Source organism: Dromaius novaehollandiae, chromosome 3, assembly GCF_036370855.1.
Source record: "Dromaius novaehollandiae isolate bDroNov1 chromosome 3, bDroNov1.hap1, whole genome shotgun sequence".
In the NCBI taxonomy this organism is placed as follows: domain Eukaryota; kingdom Metazoa; phylum Chordata; class Aves; order Casuariiformes; family Dromaiidae; genus Dromaius; species Dromaius novaehollandiae.
In genome coordinates this window covers 118508496-118533414 of record NC_088100.1, presented here as the reverse complement: position 1 = coordinate 118533414, position 24919 = coordinate 118508496, and the positions used below count along the sequence as shown (strand labels likewise).

The following is a 24919-nucleotide window of genomic DNA, read 5'->3' as shown; positions in this document are numbered from 1 at the left end:
CAGCAGTCATGATCTGCTTTTTGGAGTAACAAGGACATCATTTTCAAACTGATTTGACTATTGTTCTTAAGCTCCATTAGCATACAAGCCTCCCTCCTAGTCCAGCCTCGATTTTTTTCTTGTTTTTAATAGAAAATGTGTTGCAGCATTTTTAACTCGTTTTCCAAATTGTTGGATTTATCTGCAGCTTGCTGACAGCTGGTAGATGTGAAGTGGCAGATGACCATATTTTCTGTGAACTTTGAGTTCCAGTTCTGTGGCTGTACACTCCAGCTCTTGGCACTCAAGACTGTTGCGTGAGGAAAGGCTGACTCGTGCTTCAAGAGGGAATATAACTAGCTGTCTTCTCCTGCCTCAGGATAAAAAAAAGTAACAACAGAAAGGGACAGTAAGAAAGAGATTGTTGATAGCAGCATCCTTTGTCATACCTGTTTTTATCCAGTTTTTGGTCTTGTCCCTTCTCTTCTCCAATTGTCTGTTTCATATGATTGAAATTGTTGACAAGACAAGACTGTTGTATTCAGCCTGCTTTTAGGGGAAGGTCTTGTTGCAAAAATGGAGAGAGAGGTGTTCAGATTCTCTGGTCTCTGCAGTCTCTTGTTGGCACTCATTTGTTTTCTTCCCTCTGAGTTCTTGTTGCAACAGCAAGGAGAAGTAGTACTGTCAGTGCGCTGGTTAACAAACAGCAGATGTGGGCTATAGTAGGGTTTTTAATAATAATAAAAAACAAAAAAACAAGCTTTGGCAGTATTCCAGCAGACTTGTCACGCTTGAATGTTTTGGGATGGGAGGTTCTAAAGTAGTGTGAGCAATCCCATATGGGAGGACTGTCAATAAGGAACACTTCTTAATTGTCAGATCTTGATCCAGACTGATATGAGCTTTTAGATAGCCTTTTAAACTACAGGGAAAGAAGGATCCATTTTTTAGCTCGGAACAGCTCCTGCGTGGTGTTTGTTCCAAGTTTAGAGTGCTTTTTCTGACCTCCATGTGGGCCTGAGAGAAACAGTGTAACTGTGAAACCACATCAGTTAATTCTAGTGTGACTTTTCTTGGCTCACTCTTTCTTATCTGATGAGATGTCCTCTTTCAAATTACGTCTCTACAAAGCACTTTAATACTGCAGATACTATGAGAAATACTGGGAGCTGCTTTGCTGGATGAGTCAGTGTTTTCAGTGCTCAAGGGAGAGATTATTAGGAGTACTTGAATTCTTGCTCTTTCTACTGAAGTTCAAGTGAATTGTAGATGCTTTCTGAACTTGGCCCTGAGTATGCAGGGAAGTGGGTATGGTCTGTGGCTTTCTGTGAAGGGCTGAGGTATGCCTAACTGTCACAGAGCTACTGTCAGATAGGCCTTCTGGATCTCTGCGCATTCCTGTTCTGTAGTCACAACAGCTTAAAGGTTGAATGAGAAGTTAACAGTTAAATAAATGTTTTGCTGATCTAGGATAGAGTTTTTCTGGCAGGGAAAAAACCTGTCCAGTTACAGATAGAGCCTTTAAGAGGGGAGGAGGTGAGAAGACAGTAGTCTAACAACTGTGCCTTTCACCAGAAAAACATTAGCTGATGGCAAGAACTGTGATGTGTCACTTGCTTCTTTCCCTTTTTTGATTGCTCTGAAGCTCTTGGTGAGCTTCGGCTTAGAGTTGGCTGTTTTCCTCTTAGACTGTGAGCAGGGAAGGGCTGTGCTTGTGTGCCTCTCTTAGCTACTTCTTGCCCTCGCTGGATTGGAGTCAGTCCTTTCTGGGTGTTATTCAAAGAAGTGATGCAAGAGGTAACGTGTATATAATTTTTAGAAAATATTTGGAAGCTGAGGAATGAGGCTGATTTAAGGGAGCTTTTATGAGTGTGTAGGAGGCAGTTCCCGACTGAGATGGGAACTGAATTTGTTTTCCCGAGGCCCAGCCCAACTTATCTTGCCTTTTCCAAGAGGAAAAAAGAAAATAAACCTGAAGTAAACTAAGTGCTTCAGACCTCAATAGTAGATGTGTTGGAAGGTCCCTGTGCCTGCACAGTGCTTGTTCTCTCTCCCAAATGCATCCTCTTTTGTCTTGCATTTTCAACAGAAGTCAGAAACAAGAAGGTTTGGGATGATTTCATGAGTCTCCAGTTACATCATTGGTTTTTGGGAGCTGCTGAAAAAAGAAACATACAACAGTGCTGCGTTGAAGAATGATGGTTAACAGTTGGAAGGAGCCCTGTTGGGGAGATGTCACTGTTAACTTGTTGAATGGTGGTGGATCAACTCTGTTCCTGTTTCTTAGAGCATTTAAACGGTCAGGTTTAAGTGTGGGATTGGAGGGGGGGGGTCACTATTTCCTGTTTCACCAGCTCCCTGTACACATTGCCTTGGAAATAATTAAGGGCATGAGGTTGTTTTATGTCCACTGGGGAGTGTAGCTTAATGGCAAGTAAGTTTTCAGAGGCTGGTCTCTTTTCTGTGTGCTTTGTAGTACCATGTTTGTTTGAAGACCCCAGAAAATTATATGGGAAATGAAATGGTTGAGGTGGATTGAAACAAGGCAAGAGGTCTGCTAGGTGGCATTTGCCTATGCCTTTTCTTGTTGGGATAGAAATCGCTCTTTCTTTATTTCACCAGTGGAAGAACAACATTGAGGACTTGAAGATGGAAAGATGATGAGTAGGTAAAAAATGGATTTCATTTAACTCTTTCTGGGGTTCAGGCAGCTGAATTTCCATGCTGTTGGCACAGTCCCTTTCACAGTTGAGCCACTTTGCCTTGTTCATTTCCTTGCGTGTTTTCTTTGCTTTCTCTTCCTTCCTGTGGACTGAATGAATCAAATGTTCCAGGGAATGTTGATTTGTCAGCCATGGTGTTAGGATACTCTTGCAGGCGATGGACGTGTTAGTAACAGGCAGAAGTACTTCGACTGCAGCTGCAAGTTTGCCTGGCTTCTCGCTTATTCTAGGAGCAAAGATGTACAGAGAATATTGCTGGAAGGCTTGAAGATCTTCTCTAATACTCATGTGTGATGCTGAGCTAATGAGTGTTGCATGCTGACTAGCGCATTGTCTAGACTTTAGTCATAGACTAGAGCCAAACTACTGAACTTCTTTCTGTTCTTCAAATGCATTTGTGTATGCTGCTTTTCTTGCTGCAATTGAAGTGATTCCTGATAGCTGCTTTTATAGTGCTAAATATCATCCCTGATTTTTTCAGTGTTGGAATCAGTAAATATATATACACATTTACTTATTTATTCTTTGTTCCTTGCTTGTTTTATGGCCTGATAGGTCACCAGTTCTGCCCAGTTCTTGCTTTTTCCTTCATTTCCATTTATCCGTCCTCATATGATTTCTTTCCTGCCTGTCTCCCACACCAGTTTTCTTCTTCCTTAATTACATTCCTGATTTGTAAGTTTATTCACTTAATTATGTGATAAGATCCCTTTGCAGTAACGAAAATGCAAGGCGCTTGCAATGATGTTTAGACTTAATGGATTTCTAAACAGTTTTGGAAGAAAGTCTCTTTTAAAATAGGTTACAAACTTCTTAATCTCCTTCAGGTCTATACAGGATGACAACTGCAGTATTCAGAGACATACACGAGTGACAACTATGTGTGGTTTTCTTTTAGAGAGCATTTTAGTACTCAAAGCTAACCAGAATCAATGCGCAGCTGTGCCTGCAGCTTGTGACGTGTGCCTGCAGCGTCTGACATGACTGAACCCAGAACACAGGCTGCTCCCGGGGAAGATCTTGCCCACCTCCAGAGCTTGGCAGGCTGAGCAGAGCGATAACAGGCTGTTCAGCATCCATTGGTTTTGTTGTGCCAGTTGCTGAGCAAGAAGAGTGTGTGTGTGTCTTTCAACCTGATTCAGATCTCGATGGGCTTGGTTTGAAGTGTTGTGCATGCTGGAGATGCCTGGAAAATGTCCGAAGAAACACTCCACTGTTATAAAAACAATTGGCATTTTCCAGGCCTGCAATGATTTGTCTGCCTACATAAAGTACTAAATGCTGGAGTGTGACTTTCTGCTGGTGCTGGGGGATGTTATTTTCCGAGGTGCTGAACTGTGGCTGTTCAGTGATGCTGAAAATTGTTCCAGAATAATAAATCTTGTTGGAAGTACTCATCTTGTGGCTAAGGAAAGCAAGGGACTTTAGGAGTGCCTTGTCCAAGGTCAGTAGGCTAGTGGTACAGATAAGGAGAATGCTTTTTCTTTTACAGCTAGGCAGCTTCTCGGGAGGGATGACTTATTCTTACTAACAAATGAACAACTGGCAGCATTAGCGGCGTTCAAACAGTATGCGCCTAGACCACAGCTTTTCAGATGGGTGGGTGTGTAGAAGAAGCTTGGAAAACAAATATGAACAGCATTTCAGGGAATGAGTGTTGTGGCTTTGAACCCTCCTGTCTTGTATTTGTTTTCCAAACCCTAGCACATTAGCCTAATTTGTAAGATAAGGAAAGCTGAAGCTTCCCACACTGGTTTTTGTTGCATGAGCTGCGTGCGCTCCAAATGCCACAGATAATGAAATTCAAATTAGTGAAGGAGAAAGTAACAGATTCCCAAAGTTCAGCATCAGATTAATATCCAGTGTTGATGTTAGTGGATGGAGTTATAGCCATGACGAATTTTAGCCATTGATATTAATTTCTTAACTTTAGAATTCTTCTGATAAATAACTTGATAAAAACAAAGGAAAAAAGTGAGCAATGGATATTTCTCAAAAGTGGCAGCCCTTCCTAAGCCTCAGAGGTCTGGAGAAGAGGCCAAATTTTGGCATTGTCTCTGTGAGAAATGACTTTTGAATTATCACCTGTTTCTTAGTGATAGGTTACATGTACAGCTGGTTACATCCTTGCAGGCTTGGCTGCTAAGGAGCAGACATCAAAGATAAACATGATCCTGCACAGTTCCAAGAGTATTTTCTACCTGCCTGCTACCACATTTAGGCCCAGGCTTTATACGCCCTGAGATGTTTCCAATTAGTTGCTGAAGATTTGAAGTTGGAGTGTTGCATTTTCATATAATGCCCAGAGTTGAATACCCTGCTGGATGCTATGATTATATTGCAAAGATTCTTGAAGCCTTCGTTTCAACTTCAGACCTTTAATAGTAAGCAGCTGCTAAGGCTTAAACTTATTTATGCCTGGCTTTTTAAATTTGAAACAGTTGTTGGCTAATACTGGGAGTTCATTTTCTAGCAGAATTTTCTTATCCCTCCACTCTGTCCAATTTAAGAGCAGCTATTGTAATAGAAGCACCCTTTTTCTAGGGGAGTATATAGTTTCAGTTTGGACATTGGACTCTACAACCACAAGCAGAGAAGGCATGACGTACATTTATTTGGAGTCTGGTCTTGCTTACAGTGGTGAAAAGCAAGAACTAATTTGGAGCATACCAGAACTTCTCTGGCTTTATTCTGGAAGACAGGGTAGAATCTAGTCTCTAGTCTTGATTTGCCTTTAAAGTGGTTTATGTCTTAGTGCAAGGAGATATTAATAACTTAAAATACATTTTATTGGGAGTAAATGCAGTAAGTGCAGTAAGTAAGGCAGTATGGGAGGCAAAACTTGTAGTAATGAACATGAAAAAGAGTCGGAACATTTAGCAGGAGATGTGGTTTATTTAATTGGGACCAATTACTGCCAACCCTGTTCGTCCAAGTTTTGATAATGACGGAGCCACGTTCTGCTTTGGAAGTAATGGAAATAGGATAAAGGCCAACAGAACAAGTGCTGTGTGAGTTGCCACTCACTTGTAGCCTAGCAAATCACTTTTTGTTTGAGATCTGCTGTCTTTCCTTTCTGTCTGACTCTTCGCACTTTCTGCTCAGATTTAGTGTCTTGTGCTACTGTCTCGTATATGAGATGTGATTGGAGATGACTGTGTATCAGTGCTTTAATAGGTCCTATTTATACTGTGTTTGAAAAGACTCTGCTTCTTCCTGAGGAGTCTAGGGGTATCTTTCCTTGTTTTCTGTCAGATAATAAAATCTTCAGGTTTTGAGTGCAAAAGACTAAGATCTTTCCTTCATTTAGTGGTCATGCATAGCTCTGCCCTACTGAAGGGTCTGCAGAAATTAGCTAGTAATAGTAGGCTTCCTCAGGCTTAAATTTAGCATATAGGTGCCACACCTTTATAGGAAGACTTGCAGAAAATAAGGAGAATATGAAACAAAAGCAAAACTCACCGTTTATTTTAGGATTTTTTTTAAGTGTTTTTCAATCTAAGTATTGAAGTGTTAAAATCATGGCATCTTGTGAAAGCTGGAAGTGTTTTGCTGAGTGTAGGTTTCTCTGTTACACCATGTGCTCTTAAATATCTATGTGCAATGGAGAATGAAAGCTTAGTCTGAAGGTAAACTGCCTCAGCTGACAAACTGTATGAAAGCAGCCTTGGAAGCAGTTAGTGCAAAGGCCTTGTGATGTCACTGATGCCTGCTGTGCTTCGCCTTATGCTGGGTTCTTTGGCCCAGTGCACTTAGTCCGCAGGATTGCGAGGTGGAGCTGTTTCTGCAGGAGATGTACTGTGCAAGCTTAAAATTTTATTGGTACAGGTGGAGTTGTCATTAATTGATGGGAAAGAGGAAGAACTCGCCATGCAAAATGAGGTTCAACTTGTTTGTGCCCAGGCTTCTTCAGCTAACACTACAAAACGTGCGTGGATGCACACACTGCGTTTCCTCCCACGTACGCATGCACAAAAAACTGTGTGCGTGTCAGCTGTGTGTACTTCACCGTGCTGTCTGTGTCACCCGGTAGTTTTATCTGGGAAGCTGTCCCACAGTGACTCAAGGAGGGCCTGGGGCGCTTGGAAGACGTGCGCGCCAGGTCCTGCCAGCACTGTGGGAGTAAGGCATGATGGGATCCACCATTGCTCAGGAGCTGGGAGGAAGCACCAGCCCCCCTAGTCACCCATATCTTTTATTATCCAGTAAGATAAAATATCTGAAATTGGGAAGGCAGTCATACCTTTGGTGGTATGGGTTATTGCATGATTAATGTGTGTGATGTATAATCTCTGGTGGTTTCGGTCAGGTTTGTGGAGGGAGATAACACTTCTTTGTAATGCTCTGGTAGTCATAGCTTAATCTGTGGCTGTGAGGGAGCGCCCCAGACCTCGCTGCTTGCAAGTGGGATAGCACGTGAACACTGGTGTTTGATCTTGTGGTCTTGCTGTTGCTGTGTGTGAGCAGTTACTCCGTGGCCCAGCTTCTTGGACTTGTAGTGTACAATGCTGTTTGGATAAGGTGGGCCTCTGGAAGGAAAATATGTTTATTTCCCTTAATCAAGGAGCAGTTGGAAGTAAGAGAGCTAATGCCTCAACATTCAAGTTTATTTGTGCTAACAGGGCACAGAAAAATTACGCCTCTTGAAACTCTACTGAGAATGGCTTTATTGGAATATATTTTTGCTTCCCCCTACCGTGGTATCGTGGGGGAGTCTTTACTTCCAGAACCACATTGTGAATAGTTTTCTCCCCTGCTCTTCTAAATCCCACAGTTAGTCTGCAGCAGGAGCTCAGCCAGAGTGCAGAGAGCTCTTGAGTAGCACTCATTGGTGCCCTTTATAGGAGCTGGGCATCCCAGACTGGCCTAGCCTATGGTACTTGCCTGACATGCTGGGCTGAAGAAAGAGGTACAGGAGAAAACAGTTCAGTGTTAAATTGTAAGATGACTCCATTGTAAAATCCAGGATGTTCTAATCGAACTGTTTTTGCAGCTGTGCATATGATCATGTGGTTTAGGATTAATTACAAAAACTGCCTCTGCATGGTTTGGAGAGAAGCTCTTTTCACACTGATCAGGGTCTTTTTATTCTTGTTTTAAAGGACTAGCTGTTGGTCTTGGCATTGGGGCATTGGCAGAAGTTGCAAAGAAGAGCCTTAGACCTGATGAACGCAATGGTAAGCCGTTTTTGCATCCTTATTCCTTTTGTCTTTAAAAAAAAAAAAAAAAAGTCACTACTCCTGTTTTCTTCTTTTTTTCATGCACAGTCTACCTGAATAGTCATTTGCAAGATTTTATTCTTTTAAAAGTTGGGAAGGTGGTATGTTCAGAGTAAAAAGATGCAGCTACTTCTTTTATTGTTACAGTACTGATTCCCCACCTCCAGACTCTTTTCCCATCTAAGTGTACCACAACCTCACTATACAGACAGAGTATACATGGGAGAATAAATTTATGCCAACGTGGTTCCTACAGCTTGCTTCCCCATAGCCACACCTGAGTATGAACGCTATACTTGAGCCTGCTCTTGGATTTCTTTTTTTTGTTTAAATTGTACAGTAAAACCATTTAGTTCTACCAGTACAGAAACTGTATATGAGCCTGTATGTCTGAAAAATGTATGCTGCTAGTGGCTGCAGTCTATTTAAAATGTGGGGCTGTTGTGCCTTGTAGGAACTCAGAGGATGGCTGCCCTTTTCTCTTTTAAGGGAGAGAAGACAACTTAGGTACATGTTAAATGGCGGATTTCTACTTCCAGTATCTTTTGCCTTTCTCTGAAACTTTCTCATAATAAGCTCAAAACGCCTGCCATATCTGTTCAGGTTTCCTTGCCAGCTTGATTAAAGCTGGGGGCATAATATTCCTGAATTATACTTGGTCATGCCGTGAGGTTTTTTTCTCCAAGCTTATACACTGTAAAATGTGGTTGTAGAGAACGGTTGTGTGCAGATAAGTGGTTTAGGGTACACAATGTACATAGCGTTCTTTCCTGGAAAACAGCAAATTTACTCCTAAAGCTTCTGGCTAGATTCACTTGTTTCTTATCCATAAAAGCTTGGGCGGGACACTGCAAAATGTAAGGTTCTTAGTAAAGTCATTGCAGGCTGTCTGGTCTTCAGCTGCTTTATCTGGTTTGGCCAGTACATTTGGATTTTTCCAGTGACTGGAGGAAATGGGCAGAAAGGGTTAAGCTTTTGTAGTTAAAGGCAAAAATGAGGTCAAATCATTCCTGGTTCGGAAGCATTGCTTTCAGATAGTGAGAATCCTTGTAATTTTACTGTGGACAATTGTATTGTACTACTAGGCGAGTTTGTGTCTTCCCCTCCTCTTCGTTGAGGAAGCATAAACTTCTATTCCAGGAAGTATTTGAGTGGCTCAGAATGGAAGAAATTAAAAAGAGAGCACACACCCCTGTGGCAGGAGGAGCCGTCTGTATGCCATCTAGGATGCTACCTGTTAACGCTTGTATCTTTATATTCCCTTTGCAACTAGGCAATGCAGAGCAGCCCACCAGAGAAAAAGGATCCTTGGCTAAGAGTTGTTTCGCTCCCTGACCTGAGGTGTTTGAGGCTGGGTGGGTTTCTTTGCTTTGATTTAAAGCATGCATGTTGGCAAACATGGCCCAGCCTGTAGAGAATCCTTGAAGGCTTTTGCTTTCAGCACTTGCGATGTGTTTGGCAGGTTGTTTGTACCTGATGTAAACTGATGATTTGCTTTGCTTTTAACTGAGGAGATATTGCACAACTGTTGGTATTTCTCTGCTTGCCAGATTATTTTCTAATCGGGCACACCCCAAAGTGAAAACAAGAGCTTGCAGAGCTATGAAACTTGTGGGAGTACAGTGGCTTTGTTTCTCTTCCTTATGTTGGGAGAAAGAAGGAATTTTCCTAAGGTGCAAGAATTCTGCCCTCAAACAAAAAATGTGGTGTAATTGCCCCCGCCCCCAGCCTGATGTCCTGGACATAAATTCTTTCCACTGCATACCTCCTGCATGTAGTTGCAGGGTTTTATTTACGGACTTGAGGGGTTAATGCTGCCCTCTAAGTGCTTTACTGAGTGGTTTTGTTAACACTATCCGTTTAAAAAGAGGATGGCTATACTCCATTTCCAGCATGAATTTTCTTACTATGCTGATCAAGCAAATTAAAAATATCCTCCTGGGTCAGTGGTGACCTTGATGGCAATCTCAATATTTAGAATATGCATCTAAAGTGTGAGGCTGACATGGGGTGGGAGAGTAGAACAAAGTTTTCTGGAATAAAAATCAGACAGGGTGCCCAGATAAATAGTTGCCATTACTAGCAAAAAGACTCTGGATTCAAGGTCAATTTTATAACTTATTAATGACCTGTACTGGGCCATTCGGATAGGCACTGTGCAAATGGTGGGCTGGGCAGAGTTGCGAAGGGCTGGCAGCTGGCCTAGATTTGAACATAGGGTTGTTTTCTTACAGAAAGGAAAAAATGCAATCTCCTTGAGTTATCAGTCCCAAGTGCTTTTTTTTATGTTCTTGGCTGTTCTCTTGCCCCAAAGCTTATGTAGTGGATGGTCCTAAAAACAAATATGTACAAAGCCCAGTGGTGGGTTCTCCACGTAAGAACAGTGGAGGTGGGGGAAGAGCAGCTGCAAGATGCACACAGATTTGAAAGGCTTCAAGCTGATTTTGGACTCGGAAAGGAAAATGTGGGTCTAGCATTCCTGAGGGCATCTGTCTGCTCCCTGCACTGTGGAAGAACTGACAGTCTCCAGGCATTGTGGCAGCAGGAGCTTCCCCTTATGAGTCTTCCTCACTGCCACAGCTGTTTAGATGTGATTAGCTGGTTTTTCTGTTGTTTTCCTTCCCCTTTTAATGGGTAGGTAAACATAATCTTGAGATGGGAGGGATAGTTTGTAGCAGCAAAATGCGGCTGCTGCTTATGGGAAGAACTTTCACTTTAAGCTACTGAAAATTGGCATAGAACATACTTTGGACTGTGCTGGGTTTTGTCTCAATCTCGTCTCCCACCTTTTGGAAGCCTATATCTATTTTCTGTTTTATTTCTTCCTCTTCACTTCCTCTTCACATGCCATTTACCTAAGCCTGCTTTTGACTCTCACTTTCAAGTAACCTTCCAGTTCATACCCCCTTTTAGCAATGTGCAAGACCAAACAACTACTAATCACATGTGGCTGGGCTGGCTAGTGATCAGGTAGTGGCCCTGGTGGGCTTGACTTCGTTGAAAAGCATGTGCCAGAAGAGGAGGAGGATGGAGAACATCTGTGTTTGGCTCTTTCTCTGATAAGACTGTTTTCAAACTGTCAGGGTTCATTGGGTTCTGGAGATGACTTTAATGATTAACAAAATCTTTTATCCTATTGTAGATTCTGAGGAGGGCGTGTAGGTGTGTGTTTGTGTGTGTGCACACAGGTGGCATGAAGGGAGGGTAAGGCTTTGATCTGGTAGTTTCCCTGGCTTCTGTGTCTCATGGATCTTGTGCAAGGACATCATTGCTAAGGATCCAGAGCTTTCCTGTTGATATACTTGAGAGCCAGAGCTCTGTCAGATGGCTCCAAGCACTGCACTCTCCAGAGCCAGCTTTCCAAGGAGGCAAAGTTAGATCCTTCTGGCCTAGGCAGCTCTATCTTTCCAGGATCCAGAGCAACATTTGCTCTGAGCATGGCTGTATGTAGTGCACGTGGTGACTCCTGGCCCTTTCTGCAGCTCTGCATCTTGCTCTCCTTTCTTGTTCAGTCTGGATTCCAGAATAGCTGTCTTGTGTGCACCCCTCTTGGTTGTTTTTTTTTGTTGTTTTTTTCTTTCCCCCGCCACCTGCTGCTCCATTTCATGTACATCCTTCCTTTGCTTTGGGACAATGTTTGGACAGATAGAATATATCCCCCACACAGTGTCATCTTGCTGTTCTCCCACAAAACAGGTAAAAAATGGGGGCTGAAGCAAGGGGAAGGCAGTGCTTGGCATCTCTGCACACTGCTGGTGGGGAATTCAATGGCATCGCTCCTCTAGGGAGAGCTTTGTGAGCCAGCCAGCTGTTAGGTGGGGTATAAGGGTGCCCGGTAGTTCAGTAGCACTCTGATGTTTGCACAAAACCATGTGAGCCACCATAGTTCAGAGAGCAGCTGCTTCAGTTTAGATCCCAGCTCTTTTCCCTGTCCCTGGGCCAGCCTGAGCTCCCTCTGTGTACCCTCCTGGGAAGGAGTCAGCTGGAGATGGAGAGGAGCTCTTGCTGCTGCTGCCACTGCATGACACACCAGTAATTTTCATCTGTCTGAGTTCTTCAGGGCAGTTAGTGCTGCCATGCCTTTTTGTGCCCTGCTTGTTGTATATGTGGACTTCCCACAAATGTCGTATGCTTCATGTCCTCTGTACCCTTCTCCTCCAAAGTGTGAAAAGGCTGTGTATCTCCATGTCCTCTGTACCCTTCTCCTCCAAAGTGTGAAAAGGCTGTGTATCTCCATGTCCTCTGTACCCTTCTCCTCCAAAGTGTGAAAAGGCTGTGTATCTCCAAGATCTAGGCATGAGCAATGTGCCCTGCAGCCTGGCTGCAAGACCTGACCTCCCTCCTGCTTGGCTCTCCATGAGCAAGAGCTGAGCTGAAGCCCCAAGAGAAGCAGCTGGTAGGTGCCTGCTTGCTCCTTCTGTCCCCCTCAAAGGGACTGTATAATTGAGTCAGTGTCTCTCTCCATCCTTCCTTCTTTCCTTGAAAGAAAGGGAGGGGGGAAAGCTGAGGGAAAGGGCTGCTTATGCCATGTAGAAACCATGTTGCATACCTAGGACCATGTCACAGGTGTACAGATGGCAATCAGGACCACTTACTGAGCCTGTCACACATCAGGGTTTGCTGTTTCTGGAGGAGGTGATTGTATGTCTTTTGAGTCTGTTTTGGGCCTTGTTCTGTGGAAGTTGATGTTTGGGTGACTGCTGATGGGAGTAAGGACAGAAGGGTTTGGCCTTCTCCCTGCATGGCCTCTGAGTACAGTCGGAACAAGTGGCTTTAGCTAGACTGAATTGTGCAGCTTCTTTCTCAGTGGCAAGTTTCCCACAGGAGCATGGCAAGGAACAACATGCATGTGTGAAGATGTAAGAGGGAAAGCTTGGCAATCCTGACAAGTGAGATTAATTTCCCCAGTGGCAAAGTTGTCCAAGAAGAATACAGTATCACAGATGAGGGTGTTGGGCTTCTGCTTTGAGAACTTTTTCCAGCCTGCCTGGACTTCGTATATCACAGATATACAAACTGCTGCTTTTCAAAATGCTGTATGCAGGTGGGGTGTTTTGGGGTTATGGTACTGGGACAAGATGTCTGTTTTGCCTGTGTATCAGGAAGACAGTAAATTTCAGTCCGATCAGGAAAATTGATATAGGCTTAGAGGGTGATGTGAAAACTGTCTGCCCTGTACAGATGCCTAGCGCATGCTGTAAGCGTGTGGTTGTAATATGTGTTTATGTGTGAATAAGCAAGAATTACTGGGTATGGGAAAGGAGGGTTGGGGCTAATGTGACTCCCTGCTCCCACCCTATGAAATGCCAGCACATCTTCAGTCTATCCCACTGTGTTGTTAAGGCTTTTGATGATCCTCCCCACTCCTTGCTGTGGCTCACCTTTACTGCTCTTCTGAGCCTGTGGCTATGCTGCAGCCTATGACATGGGCCTTAGGAGACCATGTAATGTGCTAGGCTGAGCTAGCTGGTACAGCGAGTTCAGCACCAGTATCTGCCCAGGATCCTGGACAGTCTGCATAGCCTCCACAGACACCTGCTGTGGCTAGCTGCTGTTGGCCCTTGAGCCAGCAAGGTCAAAGTTGGCACAAGATGCGCGTACGTGACTGCAGTCTGCCCTTGGGTCACAGTGAAGACATTGAGTGTAGTCCTAGTTCGGTTTTCTGGGGAAGGATGAGCCTCCTGTTGAATGTGGAGTAATATGATGGAGTAAGCACACAGAGGTAAGGGCACTCTTCATCCACATGCTGTCTTTTTGCCCTCAGGAAAGAAAGCGGTGATGGATTCCAGCCCGTTTCTGTCGGAAGCCAATGCAGAAAGAATTGTGAGAACTTTGTGCAAGGTCCGGGGAGCGGCACTGAAGCTGGGACAGATGCTAAGCATTCAAGGTAAGTGGTAGCAATAGGTCCTCAGCTACTCTCCTTAGTAGTGTTTCCAGGTGGGGTGAAGAATTTCTTGTCACATGTGGGGAGAGTCAGGTGCTTTGAATCAGTCAGTCAAAGTCAAGTGAATGTGGAGGGCATAGACATGTGGCTTTCTCATGTGAGAACAGTGATGGTGATACCTGGTGATGGTGATATCTGATTAAGTTCAGCCTACTTTCAATCTGTATTGACTTTGTGTGCAATATACCATCACCTGCCTCCTCTGGTGCCTCCATTGTAAATATGAGCTCAGTTGGGCACACAGCTGCTCTGATGTCAACTCATTTGATGCCAAGGTAATGCACCTGAAATTAGGTGAAAATAAGATGACTCTGTTCTGTGAATTTTAATGTCTGTATTAAAAAGCAATTGTTGAAAAGCAGAGCTATGTCACACTGAGTACACGAGTGCCCTGCTGGAACGGAGGAGGAAGAGAAGAACATGATGCTGTTCCATGATCACCAAGTGTGGTCAAAAATATATCCACAGCCCTTTCCCATTGCAGCAACCAGTTAGTAGTTTACATGTTTGACTGGCACAGGAGCTTTGCTAGAAGGGCCAGTACAGCTGATAAGCTTTTCAGGTATAAACTTAGTTAAGTTTTCATCTTGAAGGGATTTCAGACTGATTCTTAATCCATTAGGCTCTAAAGTCAATAATTAGAAGTGAAGGTGTGAGTGACATCTGTATCTTTGCACTGAGCTGTTAGGTCACTCCTGGGAGATAATAGGTGTTTTGAATTCAAACCTTATCTGGAACTGTCCCCTCTCCTTCCTGCCCAACTCATCAGGGAAGGGAAGAACTAGCCAAAAATAGCTGCTACACTTGTTTGGAAATAGCTTTCAAGATGTCACTAAAACTGAGTCAGTGTCCGAGTGTCTGAAGTACTCTGCTTGCTTGGCTTGTGCTTCTCCTTGAATTTTTTTAGGTGCTGACTGCTGAGGCTGGATCCAGTGGGATATTAGATGATTTGAGCAAGCTAAAAGAGCTTGGCCAGTTGGCTGTCCCAGAGAGCCCTGCCCATGGCATTCCTCTGTTCTTCTATTTGCTAGTTACCTCTCAGGTGTGTGCTGTTCCACCTGCCAGGCTGATGGCAACACTAACAAAGCTAGGGGAAAGGCAGCAGCTGAGGTGTCAAAGGCTGTCACCAGTATGCTGTTTTCTCACCCTGTGGAAACTGCCAGGTGCTGACACTTGCGGCTAGATTGTCTTCCACCTTAGTCATGGTGCAGACGCAGGAGGAGCTCTCTGCTCCTTGCTTTGTGTGGCCAGTGCCTCTGACATCTGGGGTGAATAAGCCATGTCTGAAAATCAGCTGTGAAGTTAATCTGTCTGCTCTAGGTGGGGATTTACTTAAAATACTTTGACACTATTATGAGTTGCACCTCATGTATGTTGAGAGCCTGGTCACAGCTGTCCTGAGCCTGAATGTGAGTGAAGAGGGAACAGCTGTGAAAGACCAGCTTGGAGGAGCAGAAATGCTCTGGATTTTTCTCATTTGCCTGCTGTCTCCTAATGTTGTTGAGCTTTGGCAGGAGTGTAAAACACTTGCTGGTTGACTTCACTCAGATGTCAAGAACATACAGGCCTTTGGCAAGCTCACTGGTGCTGCCCAGCCCTCTTGTGAAAAGGGTGAGGAGTGCTGCCATGCCTGCAGAGAACGTGGGCCCCTGGTAACTTTGTGGGATGGTTGTGGTGAAAGTTACGTTTCCAGTGTTGCAGTGTATCCTGTTCTTGGGCTGGCTATTTGGACGGAAGGTTTTAGCACAGTTCCTGCCACTTCATGGGCTTCTCTGTGGTCTGAGTGAGTTTGTAGTGGGTTCTTCAGGTAGTAGGGAGATGTGCTAATTGTTGAGCGCGTGGGCTCTGTGTTGCCTTGTCCAGGTGCAGATGAGCACCTGCGAGTTAAACCCCCCTGGAGTAACAAAGCGGTGTCGTTCAAACCTTGCCGCCTGCTTCTGAGAGTCAGTGGATCTGTTTGGGACCCGAATCCCTGAAGGTCAGGCACAGAAAGGATGCCCAGGGCCCAGGTTAATACCTTGTCCCAGTGGGCGTGCTCTGGAAGGTGTCTGAAAGGCGGATGCCTTTGCTGGTTGTGCGTACCCTGCCCTGACTCTTCGTGTTTCATTCCTGTAAGGCCTCACCAGTTTACCACAAAGCAATATAACCTCATTCATCAGCATGTTATAAGCTTTGTTTTGTCACAGAATTGCCTCTGCAGCATGGCTGATTTTATTGTTGCTGGTGTGTTTTTGTACAGGCGATCTGGACTTGGAGCTTTCTTGGTTAATTGGTGTTGCACTAACGAATGAGATAGTGACTGTTAAGCTGCCCCAATGAAGAGTATGTGCTCAAACTAAAGATTGAATTTTGTGAATTGTTGGGATGTCGGCAATGAGCAGAATAGCGCAAGCTGATCTTAAATACCTGTGGCAGACCCTGCTAGCATGAGACGAGCAGCTTGTGGGAGCAGGATTTGGTTTCAGTGAGGCCCACTCTCCTTCTGCACAGGTATTCTAGGAGGTGCAGGTTAAAATGTTACAGCATCATGGCTATTAAGTTTACCTACCCCCAAGTACGGACCTATAATCTTAAGAGGTTTGGCAGTGACAAACCACAAATGATACTTAATTGAGCCCCAGAGCAGAAGCTGCTTTCCAGGTTCAGAATGCACATGCAAACGTAGTGCTTAGCCTTCTCGCAGGGCCATAATGTCACGCTGGGAGTTTTACTTGCTGTTCCTGCAAAGCCTGTTAATCTCTGACTTGCAGTGATAGAATGGCATCTCCTCTTAAAAATTCCTGATGATGCCAAAGTGGGGTTTTGTTAATACTTTTAAATGCTGCTCATGGCTTCGATGAGAATTTCTAAAGAACACAAAGTGTGTTAGCTGCCATGTCTTTGCATTATGTATCTTCTCTTCCCATTCTTGTCTACTCCCCTTCCCCAGACTCTACTTTTAAGCTAGCTATTTTGCTTTTTTTTTTTTCCTCTGGATAGACTTATAGTTGTATCTATGTGAATGCAGATAAATGATATTTCTATTTTAATGTTACTAGCATTTGTGCAGGTAAAATCCTCACGGTTAAGGCTGATAGCTTGGATTTTTTTCCACTGTTGGGAGAGGTGCAGATAAAACTGGCTAATTTCTCCACGAGCCTTTAGGAAATGAAATGTTTTGCAGAATGGGTGGCTTTTCTCCAACCTGCTGTTGAAGCTTGCGCTTGAAGGAGAGGACTACTCTTTCAAGGCACGCCACCTCCCCCATCCTTTCTTATGAACATAAATATTTGCTTGCTAAATCCTTCTGACTCTTGAAATAAGTTATTTTTGGTTCAGCTGTGTTTCCTTCTGCGCAATTCTAGTTGCTTTGCATTTTGGTAGTTGTTTACAGTACCAGATGCTGAATCTTGATTCCTCTAAGAGTCTGGTATTTGTGTAAGTGCTGTCTTACTATAGCGTACCTTTCAAGAGAAGCTGTTACCCCTTAGAATGAATTGCATTGAATATACTGTGAACCTCGGAGTGGTTGGATGAGTCTCCAGAAGGTTCCTTCCGACCTTACGTTTCCGTGACACAAAGTGGCCTCTCCTGGACCTGAAAGCCATGCTAGAAGATGGGTTGGTGAATGTTAGAGGTTTGTGCGGAGTGTCCTCTACTCATTGGGTTTGTCCAAGCCACAGTTGCACGAAAAGCCTCAGTGCTGCGCAATGCTGCCTGTTGCGGTGCAGAGCACCGCTCTTAGCCGCTGGTGGGGCTCTATTTTATTGAACAAAGCCAGTGAATGCTATAGCAGCTGATGCTTGACTCCAAAGTATAAAAACTTTCTCAGCACACTTCCTAGAGTGTTCGTGCTTTGGTTTTCCCCTGATAGTGAGAGAGGGTGCACAGAAACTTTTTCTTGCTGCAGCAGGAGATGGGCTTAGGAGAGCCTTGGGTAGGATGCAGGTTTTGTGCAAGAGTAAGGAGGGAGGAGGGAGGGAGGAGTATTCCTATACTTTGCTGCTTGTGCATGGGACTTCTGTTTGCCTCACTTCTCCTTACCCAGAAATAGCACCTGAGGCTCATCTCCTGAAGCACCACACATCTGAGAACTTCTGAAATAGAAATAACTTTAAAAACCTTCATCAGGGCATGCTTGTGGGCAGGAAAACCTGGCTTGTCTGAATGCAGATAAGCACTTATTTGTGTGCTGGACAAGAACAGGAGAATGGAGCACCTGCTTTGACTGACTTGTGCTTTTCCCCTTGGCAGATGATGCCTTCATCAACCCCCATCTCCAGAGGATTTTTGAGCGTGTGCGTCAGAGTGCTGACTTCATGCCAATAAAGCAGATGATGGTGAGGAATATTCCTTCCTGCTTATCAGGGAAGAGGCGACAAAAATAAAGTAAATGTTACCTGTGACTTAACCGAATGGGAAACCTGGACTGGTATTTTTAAGAGTATTCTTTCAATAAGTATTGCATCTTTTTAATAGTGGGTGAGAATCAATCTTAATTCTGTGGTGCTGTTCTCTCCCACACGTGGAAGCTCAGCTCTGGACAGAGGAAAAATGGTTTTTTTTTACATCCTGAGGCTATGGCGATGGAACAGGATGTTGCATACAAATACCATTATATAGGTTTTATTTAATGTAGTCTCTTCCTCTTCTGTTTGCTCCCTTTCTGTAGTCCTGCTTCTGGATGTTAAGCCAGTGTCTAAAAATGCTTAAAATCGCACTTTAAAAACAGGCTTACAAGCCTTAGTCTGATGGAAGATTAACAGAAACTTTGTTCTTACTGTTTTTGATAAAATTTAACGCATCTTCAAGAAGGGTTGGAATGAAGTAAACTAGGCTTGCCTTCCCCTGTGTACACGTTTTCTTTCCCTGTCCTCTTGTAGAGGGCGGGAAGGGTGATGCAAAAGGAATTGCCAGTGCTACTTATTCTTTAAAAGACACTGAGCAGAGCCAGAACTTCAGGATGACAGTCTGGCAGTGTAGCAAAAAAGCTGTTAAAGCAGGCTGTAATTTTTAATTATCAAAACTGCCTTAAAGAGAGTCTCTCTTGCATGCCTGAATTGCTACTGTTCAGCTTGGCAGCATGATGAAAATGGAGGAATAGCTAACTCCTTGCTCATTTTCCACAAGATAACAAGTGGCACCAAAAAGGGGGCCTTTCTGTACTTCAGGGGGTGGTGTATTGCCAAAGATCTTTGCCCTTTGGATCTGTGTGAGACTCTACTGTGGTGGCCTGAGTGAGCAGAATCTGTTTAGTGCTGGGTTTGCACTGCTTGCTGGGCTGTTCCTTGCAATCATGTATAAAGGCAATGAAGGGAGAACAATCTAGAAAGCAGGGGCAGATACTGGAAACTCCTGTAGGCCATGCAAGTCTCCTCAGAGGAACATGATTTCTGATAAGGAAAATCTTAAACCTTTGCTTTCCATATTCTGATCCTTTCTTTTTATTTGTAGAAAACTCTGAACAATGACCTTGGCCCCAACTGGAGGGATCAGCTGGAGTCCTTTGAAGAGCGTCCCTTCGCTGCTGCTTCGATCGGTCAGGTTCACCTGGCGCGCTTGAAAAATGGGACAGAAGTTGCCATGAAAATCCAGGTGAGCTTTACAGACTAGCCTTATCTCTTGTCTGTGCCCCATAGAAGGGCAATGGAGCTGCATAAATGTTTACTACCAGACAGGAAATATTTAACGCAAGTAAAAAACTGGCTCCAGCAGTGTCTTAGCTAATGCAAACAGGGGGAAGAACAGAAACTGTTTTGCTGCTTGAGCCAGTTTGACTCCAGGTGAATGGGAGCTCTTTCTCATAGATATATCACTGCAGTGTAGGGATAGTGCTGGTGAGGGACTGCTTGTACCTCCTTGGCTCTGCTGCTGTTTGCAAGGAACCTACATGTTCCGTAGGTCGTGTCCCCTTTTAGACATGCACAGCTCCCCTTTCTGGTCACAGACTGAAGGTTAAGGATGTTTGAAATGACAAACATATGCTGATGATCTGTGTCGAGCAGTAGCAGTTTGACGATGCAGGATGTTGTTCACCAACTCCCCATAAAACTGTCAGCAACTTGGGCCAGATATTCCTAATGGAAATGAGTTCTGGAGCTGAAATGTTCTGGAACAGCTTGTTTTATAAATCAAAGGAGCAATATCCCTTGCCAGCTGAGCAGGGTCCCAGGCAAAGCTAGATGTCTGGTTGGTGGCTTGTTTTGTAAAGCAGGGATATTTTAGAAACAGTGTGGATGGGTACTTCTCAGGGCTCTTGTGTCCAACATACTCTTCTGAAGTTAGGCCAAGTTAAAAGCAATGGAAAGCTAATGCTGTGGCATCAGCATAGTCAGATCCACAGAGTGGTTTTGGCTGGCTCCCTTGACAGCTTGGGTGGAGAAGATCAGAAGAGGGCACCTTTGCCAGAACTGGGGCCACACCACCTGCCCTATCGCTGTGGATAAAACCCTCTGGGACTGCCAGAGCCGTGTGCTTTGAGCTGTGCTGGGAAATGACCGACTGGCAAATCCCAGCAACACTGAGATGCATGTCTGGGGATTTCTTTAACATACTGTAAGAACGCATGTCAGAAGAACTTAACTGGCTGTTCTGTTTGCAAGGGACTGAATCTTATCTCATCCCCCCACCTTAAATGCTGGGCACTGAGCAGGCTTTCAGAAGAGGGGTGTGTGCCTCAAGTATGTCCTGGTTCATTGCCAGGCTGCAGGTGGCTGTGTTTGGGGATCATGTTGAACTGGAAGGGGTTTCTATCTTACCCTGAAGAGCTGGATATCCTGGTTTCATCTAGTGTCAACGCTGCCCTTTCCCTTTCTGTCCTGCAGTACCCTGGAGTTGCCCAGAGCATCAACAGTGATGTTAACAACCTGATGACTGTCCTGAGCATGAGCAATATTCTCCCTGAAGGTAAAACAACTGAGACCCTTGGCAGAGGGAGGAGGAAAAAGCTAGTGTAGGGGTCCCACAAGAATGGGGTCAGCTGGTTTTCTGCCAGTACCTGGGCAAGGCGTGGCAGCTCCTTGTTGAGTGGCACATGTTGAGTGTTGCCAACTCCTTCCAAGCAGCACGTTGCATGCCTGTGTCCATCGTCTAGAGAGGAAATGGCCTCAAGGAAACAGTGGATGTGACTTGGGAAGAATCCCCCTTGAGCTGACCTCCTGCAGAAAGCAGGAGAGGCAGTAGCTGTGGGCAGGGGGTGCAGGGCCAGCCTGAGGGGCTCTGCTCTGCTCCCCTCTCCCAAGTACAGAACTGCTGCTGACTTTGCTGGGCACCTGCCTGCCCCACTGCTCACTCAGTGGAGTGGGCAGGGCACCCTATGTAGTTCTGCTTGGCTCTGTGTGTGTGCGCACGCACATGTGTGTGAGGCGGAGGAACATGTACTTGTCTCGGTGTGCTCTGTACACTGACAGACCCACAGGGACTCTTTACAAGGTGTGAAGTGCCCTATGCGTACTTGATTCTAATGACTTTCCAGGCGTGAAGTGTGAGCAGTCTTCATGCTACATAGTCTGGCTTTGTCCCTGTTCTTTTCTGACATGAATTCCTGTATTTGGCAGAATTCATTCTTCCCTGTATTTCCTGTATCCCTTTGTCATTCCCTCCTCTTCCTAGTCAAGAATGGTAGAGAGGTGGAGAACTGCCATGCTCGGAGCTTGCTCAGTGTCCCAGCACACAGATACGTATCTTCTTTCTGCAGTGATGCCAGCACTTACTGTGCCTCCTTCCAAACACCTGCCTGGCAGCAGTTGTGAATCTTAGTGGGAATGTGCAAATGTTGCTCTTAAATCAGGCTGTGGGTGCTGACAAAAACTGCGACTGTCCCTCTGTGCTGTCTGGGCAGGACCCTCATGCTGCTGTAGTCCCAGCCGTGGCTGGCCCAAGGAACAGTGTAGTTTTTCAGCTCCAAGACTGAAAAAAACAGACTTGGCAGCTCAGGCTCTGGCTATGTTCTGCTTCAGTTCACTTTCTCAGTCATGCTGACTGCTCTGCCCTGCTATGTCTCCTCCCAGTTGCAGGGAGATGCAGTTTTGCAGCCTTGCAGCCTTGGTGGTTGTGGGTTGTGTTTCCCTCCCCTCCCCTCCCCCTGCCACCCCCTCTCTTTTGCCCAGGCTAGTTTTTAAGTGCTTCTGCCCCTAACTGTGTTTCTCTGCACAGCCATACCAACACCAGAGCTGCCCTAACCACAAGACAGCAGGAATGGGCAGTTTGGGCTGTGGGGGAGAGGAGAGAACAGGACTGACTTTGCTTTAGGAGCAGCTATGTAACCATGGCCTGGAATTACTCGCAGAACCTGTATCTAGTTGGAAATACAGGTCGGCTCTCTGAGGTCTCTTGCACGATTTCCTTACTTGCTTGGAGTTGTCCGGCTAGCAGGTTCCTCCTTAGGTGCTGCTCTGCCCTCCTTAATGGGCTGAAAAGTGTTTAGCCTGTGGGATTGTTTTTTTCCTAAGCTTACTTTCTTGTCTCTGCCCTTCTGCTTTCAGGTTTGTTCCCTGAGCATTTGATTGAAGTTCTGAGCAGAGAGCTGGCCCTGGAGTGTGATTACCAGAGAGAAGCTGCCTGTGCAAAGAAATTCAGGTATGTTACTATCACTGTATTCAGCCTCACCCATCTGTGCATGTGTGAAATGCAGGAAAGGTTATTTAATTTCCAGGGACACTGCGGAGGTGAAAGTCCTGCCTCTGGGTTGTAGCACAAGGCGAGCTGTTTGTGTTTATGCCCTGAGCTGTCCCTAGGCATTACTACCTCTTCTCAGAGCCAGGCATGGTTTCAGTCAATCAAACTTGCAGTTGTTGAAGCATGGGGAAGAGGTGGGCAGCTTCTCTCCCCTCTCCTTCTGCATGAGCTTCTGTTTCACATGCGAAAGCACTATAGTAGCTCCTGAGACCAGGTTTGCAGCACTGGTCCATGTACTGTGCTCTCCTAGCACTCTCTGGAGTTTTTCAGCTCAACTCTCACCTCTACAGCAACGGGCACCACCAGCGCTGGCTGCTCCCTTGTCTCCCTGTAGTGCTGGGGTCCAGTTTGTTTTTTACATGAGGGCTGGACCAGGGAGAGCTGGCTGGAGGCTGGGTGACCCTCCTGCTTCTCTGCAGAACTGCCCCTGTAGCGTGGCTCCCCTTGGAAAAGGCGTATTTCCTCTCTGTGTGTAGTCTGGTCCTGAAATGAAGCAAGGTGGGCAAAGGAGCTGGAGAGGATCCTGCCCACTGCCCTTTCACGTGCCAGCCCGCAGCCCACCTAATGCCACTGCTCCAGCAGGAGATACAACCTCAGGAGCCAGCAGCAACTGTAGCCTGCTGGCATTGTTTCTGGTGACTTGATCCCTGCTGTGACTGATGGCCAGGCTGAGGGGAGAGGGCAGCAGCACTGAAATAAGCTGTGCAAAGGGGCTATGCAAAGCCCTGTATAGGGCCTGGCTGCTTTTGGGACTCTTAACCTTTTCCTTTCCTTTCTTTACCCCCTAGCGAGCTGCTGAAAGACCACCCGTTCTTTTATGTCCCAAGAGTAGTGGATGAGCTGTGCAGCCAACACGTCCTGACCACGGAGTTGGTGTCTGGCTTCCCATTGGATCAAGCTGTAGAGCTGAGCCAGGAGATCCGAAATGAGGTACTGTCAGGCCTGTCTTGCTTCTCCCTTAGCTCAGAGCAGCGCACTCCACCTGCCCGATGGCTGGTGGGCTAGAGAGCTCTTTGTGGAAAGGCTAACCTTGAGCAGTGAAAAGCAGGGCTGGAGCGGGCAACTGCTTTGGAGCCTTTTAAGATTTCTGTGTAGACGTTCTGGCAGCAATGCTAGCGTCCTCGGGCTGGTTTAGGCCTTGCAGGCTCCTCCACTGATGCATAAGGAGGGGTTGGAGAATGGTGAGGGTAGCTCAAGGGGAGCTAACCTAGTTCTGTAGGCTTTGCTGGCTGTTTATCTGGCTTGCTGGCACAGGGCTGTGTAACTCCTAAATGCCCTGTTTCTCTCAGATGACCCTAAGCTTGGTTGGGATTGCCAGCTGGAGGAGAGGGCGTCTTGTTTTGCAGCTGCTCTTTTGGGCAGGAGCGTAGCAAGCATCTTCTCCCACCGTGCAAGTGGTTAGGTGTCACTTTCCCCTGTGAGAATGACCTGTACTGCACAGGGCTTCTGGAAAAGTACCTCTCAGTAAACAAGAGCAGGGGAGAACGTGGGGGTGGGTGGGCGGGCGCCGGTGCTGAATATAACAAGGGATTGGAGTCTGTGATGGGACAAGCAGCTGCTCTATTAGCAGAAATAACCGTCCTGGTATTTGGATTTGGGTGGGGGGTGGAGGGGTTCCCCCCGTGCATGTGTGTGTGTGTCGGTGTGATTTATCAGCTGTTAGCAGGTCACTGGGGAAGAGTGCAGGGTATGTTCCTCTAGATAAAACAGATCCCAGCAACATGCTAAACTTGGAGCTATGCCAGAGCTGGCTGTCTGTTATTTCTCAGGGCTTGTCCTCTCTAATGGGCTGCTGTATCATCAGGGACTGCTTTTAGCAGACCCTGAAGTGAGATGTTGCTGCGGGAACAGCCCTTTTTTGCCTCTAAGCAAAGAGAAGTAAACAGCTTGGCTGGCCCCCACAGCCTTCTGACCCAGATGGCAGTGTCCTGGAACAGGGCCTGGCTTGCATTTGGTGCCGTCCTGCCTTCCCCTTGCATATGGTGTTTCACGTGGGAGAGGAGCTTTGTAGAACCCGAAGACAGGTTGAATGAGGCTGGCAGTTCTGCTGAACAGACTCCAGCTTAAATATCCTCCTAGAAAAGTTCTGCTGTAGTATGTAATAAACTGGGCTCTACTGGGTCTGTTGTGGTTGCTTCCTCCATGCCCATCAGTCCCAAGGCATCTGCCTACTGCTCTTCTTTTCCCCAGCTGGGCTAGTGCTGAGCCCAGCTGGACATTTAGCTGAAGAGTACGTGCCTAGTGTCTAGTGAAGACCCTTTCAGTAGTGACTTGGACCTAGCTCTGTGCACTGCTCAAAAGCCTTACAGAAAGAGACTCTTCTCCAGCTTCTTCAGACCTTTAAAATACCCTAGAACTCCATCTTGTTTCCCCATGAGCGTCATTGACTTTGTTCTGGC

At 45.7% G+C, this 24919-nt stretch overlaps 1 protein-coding gene across 2 annotated transcripts in view; it reads left to right on the top strand.

Moving 5' to 3' along the window:
* Positions 1-24919, top strand: part of COQ8A (coenzyme Q8A) — a 48884-nt gene that overhangs the window by 19930 nt on the left and 4035 nt on the right. For both annotated transcript variants that reach the window (XM_064509931.1, XM_064509932.1), the window contains 7 exons: positions 7805-7879; positions 13686-13808; positions 18099-18184; positions 19299-19439; positions 20669-20750; positions 22328-22421; positions 23309-23450. In XM_064509931.1, coding sequence (XP_064366001.1) covers positions 7805-7879; positions 13686-13808; positions 18099-18184; positions 19299-19439; positions 20669-20750; positions 22328-22421; positions 23309-23450 — 743 coding nt within the window. The remainder of the gene's footprint in view (positions 1-7804; positions 7880-13685; positions 13809-18098; positions 18185-19298; positions 19440-20668; positions 20751-22327; positions 22422-23308; positions 23451-24919) is intronic.